The 12,660-nt window shown below is 55.0% G+C and overlaps 1 protein-coding gene across 1 annotated transcript in view; it reads right to left on the bottom strand.

The window, feature by feature from the left end:
* CAD (carbamoyl-phosphate synthetase 2, aspartate transcarbamylase, and dihydroorotase) overlaps positions 1-12,660 on the bottom strand; it is a 47,153-nt gene that overhangs the window by 4,602 nt on the left and 29,891 nt on the right. The window contains exons 7-11 of the mRNA XM_083175118.1: positions 4,853-4,993; positions 4,669-4,764; positions 4,444-4,588; positions 4,264-4,314; positions 2,100-2,265 (exon numbers count right to left, since the gene is read on the bottom strand). Of these exons, the coding sequence (XP_083031244.1) occupies positions 2,100-2,265; positions 4,264-4,314; positions 4,444-4,588; positions 4,669-4,764; positions 4,853-4,993 (599 nt within the window). The remainder of the gene's footprint in view (positions 1-2,099; positions 2,266-4,263; positions 4,315-4,443; positions 4,589-4,668; positions 4,765-4,852; positions 4,994-12,660) is intronic.

The following is a 12,660-nucleotide window of genomic DNA, read 5'->3' as shown; positions in this document are numbered from 1 at the left end:
TCCCCATGTACCCCATAGCACTGGGAGACCTCATCCCCCCCCCCCCCCCCACAGAGAGAGGCGCCCAGCAGATACAGTATCAGGGTGCCCCATGTACCCCATAGCACTGGGAGACCTCACCCCCCCCCCCCACAGAGAGAGGCAGCCAGCATATACAGTATCAGGGTGCCCCATGTACCCCATAGCCCAGGGGGACCTCATCCCCCCACAGAGAGAGGCGCCCAGCAGATACAGTATCAGGGTGCCCCATGTACCCCATAGCCCAGGGGGGGCCTCACCCCCCCCACAGAGAGAGGCGCCCAGCAGATACAGTATCAGGGTGCCCCATGTACCCCATAGCCCAGAGGGACCTCATCCCCCCCACAGAGAGAGGCGCCCAGCAGATACAGTATCAGGGTGCCCCATGTACCCCATAGCACTGGGAGACCTCATCCCCCCCCCCCCCCCACAGAGAGAGGCGCCCAGCAGATACAGTATCAGGGTGCCCCATGTACCCCATAGCACTGGGGGGCCTCATCCCCCCCACAGAGAGGTGTACCCAGCAGATACAGTATCAGGGTGCCCCATGTACCCCATAGCACTGGGAGACCTCACCCCCCCCCCCCCCACAGAGAGAGGCAGCCAGCATATACAGTATCTGGGTGCCCCATGTACCCCATAGCACTGGGGGCCTCATCCCCCCCCACAGAGAGGCACCCAGATACAGTATCAGGGTGCCCCATGTACCCCATAGCCCAGGGGGGGCCTCACCCCCCCCACAGAGAGAGCGCCCAGCAGATACAGTATCAGGGTGCCCCATGTACCCCATAGCACTGGGGGGCCTCATCCCCCCCCCCCCCCCCCACAGAGAGAGGCGCCCAGCAGATACAGTATCAGGGTGCCCCATGTACCCCATAGCACTGGGAGACCTCATCCCCCCCCCCCCCCCACAGAGAGAGGCGCCCAGCAGATACAGTATCAGGGTGCCCCATGTACCCCATAGCCCAGGGGGGGCCTCACCCCCCCCACAGAGAGAGGCGCCCAGCAGATACAGTATCAGGGTGCCCCATGTACCCCATAGCCCAGGGGGGGCCTCACCCCCCCCACAGAGAGAGGCGCCCAGCAGATACAGTATCAGGGTGCCCCATGTACCCCATAGCACTGGGGGGCCTCATCCCCCCCCCCCCCCACAGAGAGAGGCGCCCAGCAGATACAGTATCAGGGTGCCCCATGTACCCCATAGCACTGGGGGGCCTCATCCCCCCCACAGAGAGGTGTACCCAGCAGATACAGTATCAGGGTGCCCCATGTACCCCATAGCACTGGGAGACCTCACCCCCCCCCCCCCACAGAGAGAGGCGCCCAGCAGATACAGTATCAGGGTGCCCCATGTACCCCATAGCCCAGGGGGGGCCTCACCCCCCCCACAGAGAGAGGCGCCCAGCAGATACAGTATCAGGGTGCCCCATGTACCCCATAGCCCAGGGGGACCTCATCCCCCCCACAGAGAGAGGTACCCAGCAGATACAGTATCAGGGTGCCCCATGTACCCCATAGCACTGGGAGACCTCATCCCCCCCCCCCCCACAGAGAGAGGCGCCCAGCAGATACAGTATCAGGGTGCCCCATGTGCCCCATAGCCCAGGGGGACCTCATCCCCCCCACAGAGAGGTGTACCCAGCAGATACAGTATCTGGGTGCCCCATGTACCCCATAGCCCAGGGGGACCTCATCCCCCCCCCCCCCCCCACAGAGAGAGGCGCCCAGCAGATACAGTATCAGGGTGCCCCATGTACCCCATAGCCCAGGGGGACCTCATCCCCCCCACAGAGAGGTGTACCCAGCAGATACAGTATCAGGGTGCCCCATGTACCCCATAGCACTGGGAGACCTCACCCCCCCCCCCCCCCACAGAGAGAGGCAGCCAGCATATACAGTATCAGGGTGCCCCATGTACCCCATAGCACTGGGAGACCTCACCCCCCCCCCCCCACAGAGAGAGGCAGCCAGCATATACAGTATCTGGGTGCCCCATGTACCCCATAGCACTGGGAGACCTCACCCCCCCCCCCCACAGAGAGAGGCGCCCAGCAGATACAGTATCAGGGTGCCCCATGTACCCCATAGCACTGGGGGGCCTCATCCCCCCCACAGAGAGGCACCCAGATACAGTATCAGGGTGCCCCATGTACCCCATAGCATGGGGGGAGGGGAACATCGAGGGATTAGCACATAAATCACCTGGGTCTATCGGCTTCTTCACCGTCCGCTCCTTCTGCTCCTCTGCTGTGGGGACAAAGCACACGGACAGGTTATCCCGAGAACAGCACACGTGTGAGCACATACATGCAGACGGGACGTGGTGTATCTGCCAAGCTCCGACCTGTTACACGAGCCCCCTAATACGCAGACTGCTCCCCTACACAGATCACCGAGCGCCCTGCAGTCAGCACTGAATGCGCAGGGACACAGCGCCACCTACTGCTGGAAAGAAGATACAGCAGCGAGCAGGTCCAGAGTGCAGTTAGTATGACTTGCAGGGCTGTACCGGTGGCCCGTGGTGAGTGCTGGACGCTGTGTGGGGGGAGAAACACTCTCCGATCCCCCGACCCGCAGGACAAAGCTTGGCGTATACACAATATATACATCTTCCGGCAACATTCAGCGGCAACAGCCCATTCCTCAGCCGGAACCGTGCCACAGCGACATACACAAAGTACTGGTGACTGCCCCCGCCAAACCCGCCCTGAGTGCCACTGCTACATAGAGCACGATGGTCACCGCCCGCCCTGCGTACCACCACTAACTACCCGGCACCACTCATCCTGGGTACCACCGCTATATACAGCGCACTGGTCACCACCTACCTTGTGTACCACTGCTATATAAAGCACACTGGTCATTGCCTGCCCTGCGTACCACCACTACCTACTGCGCACCGGTCACCACCTACCTTGTGTACCACCGCTACATACAGCGCACCGGGCATCATCTACCACCGTTACATACAGTGCACTGGTCACCGCCCATCCTGTCTACCACTGCTACATACAGCGCACTGGTCACCATCTACCTTGTGTACCACCGCTACATACAGCAAGCCAGTTACCACCGCTACATACAGCGCACTGGTTACCACCTACCCTGTGTACCACCGCTACATACAGCAAGCCAGTTACCACCGCTACATACAGCGCACCGGGCATCGCCTACCACCGTTACATACAGTGCACTGGTCACCGCCCATCCTGTGTACCACTGCTACATACAGCGCACCGGTCACCGTCTACCCTGCGTACCACCGCTACAAAAAGCAAGCCAGTTACCACCGCTACATACCGTGCACTGGTCACCATCTACCTTGTTTACCACCGCTACATACAGCGCACTGGTCACCACCTACCCTGTGTACCACCACTACATACAGCACACCGGTCACCATCTACCTTGTGTACCACTGCTACATACAGCACACCGGTCACCATCTACCTTGAGTATCACAGCTACACACAGTGCACTGGTCACCTCCCGCCCTTTGTACCACCGCTACATACAGCGCACCGGTAACCACCCGCCCTGCGTACCACCGCTACATACCTGTACAGCGCATCGGTAACCATCCGCCCTGCGTACCACCACTATGCTCCCTACTTCACCACCATGCCTCGCTGTCTTTCCTACTTCGTTATGTGCAGATAACACATTATATTGCGGATACTGGAGAATCGGAATGGGGCCTAATGACAGAGTCCGGTGTCCCTGGGGTATTTACGAGACACCGCCCAGGCGGGTGCCGGACGGCTCCCCGACAGTCGGGATTCCGACAGTCAGTACTCCGACGTCGGAATCCCGACTGCTCCCTCGTGGGGGTCCACGACCCCTATAGAGGGAGAATAAAATAGGTGCCGAGCTGCGTGCCCGCAGCGTGGCGAGCGCAGCGAGCCCACAAGGGGCTTCATTGCGCCCCCCCGCTGTGCAGTCGGGACTCCGACGTCGGAGAAATGACGGATGTGTCATACCACACCCGCCCAGGAAGGGGCGGACCCCATCGTACCCTTACATGTATGTAACTGGCAGCTCTGCTCGCTTCCATACCCACCCCACAGTCCTCTACTTGCCGCTGAATCTGGCCATTGGTCGATGTGATTTGTGTAATCACTGGTATAATTTACAGTACGAGACCCATCACTACTGCGCCCTGTAAGAAGTGACGGATCCCCCCATTAAGGAATAATCAGTTCCCGCCCAAGCATTGATTAGCACCCGGCCATTCACATAAATTACCAATCCTCGCAGTGACTCCATGATGCTGAGCGACAGACCTCATCCAGGGTGCTAGATACCAGGACACAGTGTTAGGAAGTTGTACTATGCCCCTCCCCGCAGGTAACTTACCGGAAGTCATCTCCAGGCCCCTAACGTCGGGTGGGGTACATGCAGGCCTATAGATCTATTGTACAATACCTGGCAGTCCGGGGTCAGAGGCGCGATGGATCCTGGGGGGCAGGTGGAAGCGGGCGTCTCCTGGCGGTCCGGCTCTGCGGGGGCTGGGTGCTCTGCTGCGAATGGTTTCATTCTGCATGGTCACATGACGATGGCGCTCTGGAGTCTGACAGAAACCATATAAAGTCACGTCACTGCATTATACACAATGTGGCAATCACACCCTGGCCTCGCCTTCCCACCTACCTTGATAACCTCTTTGGTTGGCGCTGGGAGAGTTGGTGACGGCACAGGAGGGGCCCACTTTCTGACGTCCTGACCATAACCTGCCGGCACTAGGACCTAGGGTAGGAAAGGTAGCACAGCATGTAAAGGGTGGATGAAGCAATGTGGATGGATGGGTCTACCTAAGGCGGGCAAGGCTGCATACCTGTCCATCGATGTACGCCACTTCACCTCGCAGCACGACCCTGCGCACCGCTCCCTTCACCTTCATCCCTTCAAACGGGGTCCACTTTGACTTGGTGAACTGCATAGACGGCGGTATGACCCACTCATGTTCTAAGTCCACCTATGAGGAGACAGAATGTGAGGGGAACGTCAGCGAGAGGACGGAGCATGGGGTGATGGAAACGAGGAACGGAAGGGTACTGGGAGGATGCTCAGCTCTGTATGAGGCCCCTGAGAAAAGCGGGAGCCATGACATCACTAACTGTACCCGCTATTGGCAACATCTGAAGGATATGCTGAGCCTCTCATGCCAGGTATGTAAGCGGGAGCACTGGGGTGAGGGGACAGGTACCGCTATGGGCATCATAAGTTGGATACGTGGGGTGTCACATGCTAGGTATGTAAGTGAGAGCACTAGTGTGAGGGGACAAGGACCGCTATGGGCACCATGTGTAGGTTATGCTGAGCAGATCATGCCAGCTATGTAAGTGGGAACACTGGTGTGAGTGGACCGGAACCACTATGGGCACCATGTATGGGATACTTGGAGCGTGTCATGCCAGGTATGTAAGTGAGAGCACTGGTGTTTTCTCGCCTTGAGCATGGTGGAGATCACTCTCGAGTTAAAGCCCCTGGCTCTTAACAGGGAGGTCTCAACAACCACCCAGTCAAAGCTAGATGCCTCAAATCAGGTTGTAGACACGGACCCTGAGAGGGCAGGTCTGGGCACAGGGGTAAGCGAATCGGATGGGAAACTGACAGGGCATGCAGATCCGAGAACCAAATCTGTCTGGGCAAATGCGGAGCTACCAGAATCAACTTGCTGCCTTCCGCTTGCGGATAATTCGCAAGAGGAGGGAAAATGGCAGCAGTGCGTACATCAGTCTGAACGCCCATGGGGCGGACAGGGCGTCTACCAGGCAAGCCCCAGGGTCGCGAGACCTGTACCCGAACAGGGGGAGTTTATGATTTTGGCAAGAGGCCATCAAGTTCACCTCGGGTAGGCCCCACCTTTGTACCAGCACCCGAAACACCTCCGGATGGAGGCCCCATTCACCGGCATCCAGGGTCAGACAGCTGAGGAAGTCCGCTTCGCAATTCAGGACTCCCGGGATAAAGATCGCTGAGATAGCAGGGATCTTCTTCTCCACCCACTGAAAGATGCAGGATGCTTCCGCCATGGCGGCCTGACTGCGAGTGCCACCCTGGTATATATATATGCCACAGTCGTCACATTGTCCGACTGGACTTGCACCAGGCGACCCCTCAGCCAGGGTTCCGCCAGGAAGAGGGCCCGAAAGACTGCCCTCAGTCCGAGGACGTTGATGGAGAGCTGGGCCTCCAGAGTGGTCCAGAGGCCCTGGAACGACCTCTGGCAAGTGACCGCCCCCCAACCACGAAGGCTGGCATCTGTGGTTAGGAGTGTCTACTGGTGGATCCAGAAAGGCCTCACCAGAGTGAGGTTCTGGTCCCAAAGCCACCAGGAAAGGGAGAGATGCACTGTTGGGAGACAAGGCTAACGTCTGGGCCCGGATATTGTGGTCGGATCCTGACCACTTGGAGAGAATCTCCCGCTGTAGAGGGCGGGAGTGGAACTGAGCATATTCTGCCATGTCGAAGGCCGACACCATCGAACCCAGGACCCTCATGCAGGCATGCACAGACACCCGCCAGAGGGAGAGGAGATGCCTGATCCTGGACTGCAGAGCCAGACGGCGTTCCTCTAGAAAGTATATACTCTGATGAACCGTATCCCCCAGGTGGACCATAGACTGAGCCGGGAGCAGGGAAGACTTGGGCCAATAGATGATCCATCCATGACTCTCCAGGAGATGTACCAATATGGAAAGGTGGGACTGGAGAACATCTGCCGATTGCGCTAGAATTAACAGATCGTCCAGATACGGGGGTATTCGCAGATTGCTGCCTATCACGGCCATGACCTTTGTGAACACCCGAGGGGAGGTGGACAGGCCAAAGGGCAGGGCTCGGAAATGAAAATGAATGTCCTGGAGTACGAATTACAGAAACCGTTGATGTTCTGGCTGGATGGAGATATGCATCCTGTATGTCCAGTGAGGCCATGAAGTCCCCCGGCTGAAGGGCCAAGTCTATAGAGCTCAAGGTTTCCATCCTGAACTTTGGAACTCGGACAAACTTGTTCAGCCTTTTCAAGTTGAGGATGGGCTGAAGTATCCGTTGGGCTTTTTGACAAGAAAAAGGCTGGCATAGAACCCGGAACCCCTTTGAGTTAAGGGGACAGGCCCAATGACTCCTGACAGGAGCAGCTTTTGAACGGACTGTTCCAAAGCCCCGCACTTTTCCAGGTCTGATGGGAGGCTTGTGGAAAAGAATGAGTTCAGTGAGCGTCTCCAAAAAGTTAAGGAGTAACCTTCGAGAGACCACGTCCCGAACCCAAGTGTCTGTTGTGGATTCTAGCCAGATGGCTGAGAACCTTAACAGACGTCCGCCCACCTTGAGATCCCTCAGGTGGGGTCCCATCCAGTCATGCGGAGGGTTTGTCCGCTGGCTAAGTATCGGGGTGTCTGGTGGCCGCTTACCCCTGGGTTTGGAGGGTCTGGCCCGCTGGGGAGATCTAGAGGAGGCCTGTCCCCTGCCCCGGCCCTGAAAGCGAAAGAACTGGAAGGGAATCCAGGGCCGTGGTGTAGGGGCAGATGGCAGGAAAGCAGTTTTAGAAGTTGCTACTGTAGCTACCACTTTAACCAGCTCTGGACCAAATAAGAGGTAACCCTCGAAGGAAGAGCCTCTAAAGTTTTTTTTAGAGTCCAGGTCCGCCTTACAGACAAAGCTGACACTCTGGAGGTAAGAGTGGCGGAATCAAGAGCCGCCTCCCCCAGGTAAAGTGCCGCCTGATGCATCAAATCAATAGTAGGCAGCACGGTTTTTGCAGACACCCCCTCTGCAGCGTCCGCCGTGAGAGTAGTTGTCCACGCAACTAAGGCCTTAGCCACCCAAGCAGATGCTAGGGCAGGCCGACCTGCTGCACCGGCAGTGGTGTAAATGAGTTTTAGGAAGTTCTCCAACTTCCTATCAGCTGGGCCCTTAAGGGACACAGTAGGAATGGGCAGCGTAGAGGATTTTACTAACTTTGCCACATGAGTGCCTACTTTAGGGACAGTCTACCAGGGGACTCTGGACTCCTGGGGGAGGGAGGTAAAAGGAGGGAAACCGCTTAGGCAAGCTAAACTTCCTGTTAGGTACCTCCCAAGCCTCCTTGATGACCTTAGTCAAGTTCTCTGATTTAGGGAATAAAACCAGATTACGCTTAGGGCGTTTGAATATAGGGCCCAAAGGTGCAGGTGGCTCAGCGGGGTCGTCTAAGTTAAGGACCTCTTTCACAGCTGAGACCAAGGCCGGCACATCAAGACGAGATGGGGGATCCTCTACTTATCGCAGGCCTCCCCTTTGTCAATACCGGCGGCGGCTTCCTCTAAGCAATCCTCATCCTGGGCGTCCTCATCCTCTGTGTCAGGGTCATGCTGACGGAGGAGCCTGGACGACGGGGATTTCCTGACTAGAGCCCTGCATCTATCTGCGGGTACTGAGTGCTCCCACTGGGTATTCAGCGCCGGAGGGGCTACACCCGCCATGGATGAGGACGGCATCACGGGCAGCGCAGCTCAGACTTTATCCACTAGCTGCGTCATCATCGTGTGTGTGAGTGATGAGGCCCAAGCAGGCTCCTGAGAGGAGGCCGGAGGCGCGGGCAGCGCCTGCGCATTGTAGCAGTTTGCGCATAAGCCGTCCTGTACATAGTCCTGGGGCGGATAGACCCGTATTACAGGCTGTGCATGACAGCAATGCTGGGGCCTCCCCCTCTTGGACTTGAGGGCTATATAGTACAGCTTAACACAAAATGAACTGACAGGCAGCTAAAGTGTTAATATACAATACAGGCAGGCATACAATGCAATAAATAATGGCACTAGGCTCCTGCAGCAGCAATGGCTGGCTGGAGCACGATACTGTACTCTGCAGGAGAGGTACAGGGGGGAACTTGCCCAAGCGTCCTGGCAGTGAGAGCTCCTCCATGTCCCTCCTCACGTGACAGCAAGGGATGTCAGTGGCGGGAACCACAGTTCCCTGCCTACTGTTCCCGGGGGAGGGGCTGATGTGGGGGGAGCCACCTCCCCCTGCTAACAAAAGACCCCCAGGGAAGTGTCCACATGCGGTGCCGGTAAAATGGCAGGAATCCGACGCGTCCCGGCGGCCCCGCATACCAGCACCACTGCCCACAAACTGTTACCCTGGTGGCCAGCCGTCTGCTTGACAGTGCAATCTGTTAGATCCGCAGGAGCCTCGCTAGCGTGATCGCTCCCGGCGGGGAGCGCGTTACCTGCCCCGTTGTCCGGTGGCGACTGTGGCTCCCCAGTGTCCGGGGGCCGCTGCAGGTCCCCACCTGCAAGTGGTGATGCAGCTCCGTACCCAGGTGATGGAGCAAGCAGCGCAGGTGTCTGTGCAGACCCCCAGCGCTGCTGCTCTGTCACAGTCAGTGAGTGAGTAAAAAAAAAATGTTTTAATAAGGGTGTGCAACTGGCGGGGGGCGTGGCTTGGACGGGCTAGGCGAAGGCAGCAACCTCCTTGAGCTCCTGAAACATTATCCTGAAAACTGCCCAGTTTTGCATCGACAGGTGGCTTCGAAACCTGAGCAGACTTGGGAATACCTTCCTAACACCGCGTGCCTTTGTCGGTACACTGACGGTATTATACACTGCGGCTTACTGCTTCTCCGGTCTCTGGCCTCCTGCGTCATCCGTGCTCGGCTCTCCAGCACGGCGATCGGCGCCCTGCTCCCGAGCGGCCTGGTGGTCTGGGAGGACTCGTGCTGGTGACCTCCCTGGATCGTTTTAGTGGGGTAAGCGGTCTCCTTGGGACTTGTTGCCGCGGCCCACACGGGGAGAACCGGCGCCATCTTGTCTGGCTCACGGGATCGTCGAGCTGTAGCGCTGATCGAGGACAGCTCTAAATTCTATCATCACCAGTTGTCACCGGAGTGATCCCACACTCTTCCAGTGCAATTACTTGGCAGCCCTTGGAACAACATCTCTGGCTCATTTACGGGACTGGATAAATATGGAATCCCCTTTAGCTCAGATTCTACGTGAGATATAGGAGTCCTCTGATAGACTCTGCAGAAAACTGGATGAGGTCCAGGGAGTTGCTCTATCCTCCTTATGCCCCCCAGAAGATCGAGACATGGTTAACGTGGGAGATGTCTCTATGCTCACAGAGCCGCTGATCTATCCTGCTTCCATCCTGAATAATGCAGCTCTATGCGATGCCTGGGTAGGTGACCCATCCTCCCCCCTGGAAGATGCGACATACCTGTAATAGATCCGACAGATATCTCTATGCCTAATGATCCTGTGACCTTTCCTGATCCGGTTCTGAGCATCACAATGGATGCATACTCCTGCTTTGATCCCTACAAGATTATGGCTGATTGGTATGCTAACCCTGTGGATGTCGGTGATGGCGCTGTGTGTCTTCGGTCTGCTGTTCTACTGCTGGAAATTATGCCCTCTCTCCAGATGCCTCCTCAGGTATAAATAGGAGACTAATTCTACCTACAGAAATCTCACCCTGCTCCATAAGGAGACTGAAAAATGGCCAGATTGGTGATCCTTTTTAAGGGAAGGGGGGGTGTGGGGATAGACCAGTGCACAAGTTTAGATGAGGGCAGTGAATTGAATATATGTAAGTATTGGTCCACAGTGAAGTAGGTACAAGTACAAGTGATCAAGCTTGTTTTTAAATTAAAGGTGTGGAGGTGCTCCCTAGAGAGTAAACATTGTTTATTGGAAAGAAGAAGGGGACAGACTCTCTTTTTGTCGGGGCAGATTGGTGATCCGCCTACACTGCAATGGTGTCTCCACCTTTACATACCGTACTAATGTTATTATTCAGAATATATGCTTATGGTAATATTCTGTGCTGTATAACATTGATGATATTTATAAAGGAGGGCTGATCCTAGCCTTGTTTAATATCCTGATTTTTCTGTCCCCGCTAGACATCAGTCTTATATCCTTTACATGGGGGGACGGCACGTTTATACAGGGTGGGGGGTTATGGGAGGGTTATTTTGGGTTTTGGGGGGTGGGTTGCTTTGTTAGTTTAGTGTGGTTAGCAGAGTCAGGATATTAATATTTGTCTTACTTTGTTTTTGTGTTGTGTTTTTATTGGTGGACTAGCAATTGGCCTGACGATATTTCCTTTTCTGGATCTCCTCCTTGAAATATTACAATATATTTGTCTAGTTTTGGTATGGTTGTATGCACTCAGATAATGGCATTTACAGATATCTCTCCACATGGTATAATATTTAGGCACCTTCAGGTATTTGTAATAATTCTATCCTTACTGTGGAGTATTGCAGTACACTACTACCCCAGCATGTTGTCCATATACAATGTTCACCAGTGGGTGTATATGTTAATGCCAAATGATTGTGTGCTACTATCCTCTGTGTGCATGTTATTATATTTGTCGTGTCCTATTGTTTATGTTCACCTTAAAATCTTAATAAAAATACGTTATTTAAAAAAGTGTCCTGCCAGCACCCGAAAAAAACTGAGTCCCTTGGCCTGGAGGCGGGGTAGAGGATTGGAGGAACAGAAAAAGAATGGAAGCAGCGCTAAAAATTAATCTTACAAGAGAATCAAATTCTAAAAATGGCAGTTTAATGGCACAATAAATAAATATATAAAAAATAACAATTGATCCGGATGTATTTAAAAGGCAAGTACAATGATAGCTGATATGGTTTTGGACTTTGTCAATGATATAACCTGCACTGGACCGGGCGTATGACCCTTGTGGAAAGTCCTTGGGGGGACCACTTGGTTGGAAGACCGCTGGAGGTACGCAGATCCTGAAGAATTAGGGCTAGGTTACCCAACACTTGGAATTGGCCTCAACGATGTATGCAGTGTAGGTCCAAAGGTGGTCTGACCTTGATAAAGCTGACAGGGGTCAGCGAAACGCGTATGTGCTACATTCGGATCCCCACTTTGCTACATCATTTTGGACTTACCTGCCACACTTTCTGGACCTGAGCCCCAATCCCTGGGAGAACTTTTGCCACCTTTGGACCTACACTGCATACATCGTTGAGGCCAATTCCAAGTGCTGGGTAACCTTTGCCCTAATTCTTCAGGATCTGCGTACCTCCAGTGGTCTTCCAACCAATAAATAAAATAGCGGACAGGCGTGATACTACGGGGTGGGGTTACATGCACTCACCTCTATATACGTGATACTACGGGGCGGGGTTACATGCACTCACCTCTATATACGTGATACTACGGGGCGGGGTTACATGCACTCACCTCTATATACGTGATACTACGGGGCGGGGTTACATGCACTCACCTCTATATACGTGATACTACGGGGCGGGGTTACATGCACTCACCTCTATATACGTGATACTACGGGGCGGGGTTACATGCACTCACCTCTATATACGTGATACTACGGGGTGAGGTTACATGCACTCACCTCTATATACGTGATACTACGGGGCGGGGTTACATGCACTCACCTCTATATACGTGATACTACGGGCGGGGTTACATGCACTCACCTCTATATACGTGATACTACGGGGTGGGGTTACATTCACTGACCTCTATATACGTGATACTACGGGCGGGGTTACATGCACTCACCTCTATATACGTGATACTACGGGCGGGGTTACATGCACTCACCTCTATATACGTGATACTACAGGGCGGGGTTACATGCACTCACCTCTATATA

This window comes from Crinia signifera, chromosome 3, assembly GCF_055691185.1.
Source record: "Crinia signifera chromosome 3, ASM5569118v1, whole genome shotgun sequence".
In the NCBI taxonomy this organism is placed as follows: Eukaryota; Metazoa; Chordata; class Amphibia; order Anura; family Myobatrachidae; genus Crinia; species Crinia signifera.
The sequence above is the reverse complement of the archived record's forward strand: the minus strand, read 5'-3'. Positions and strand labels throughout refer to the sequence as shown.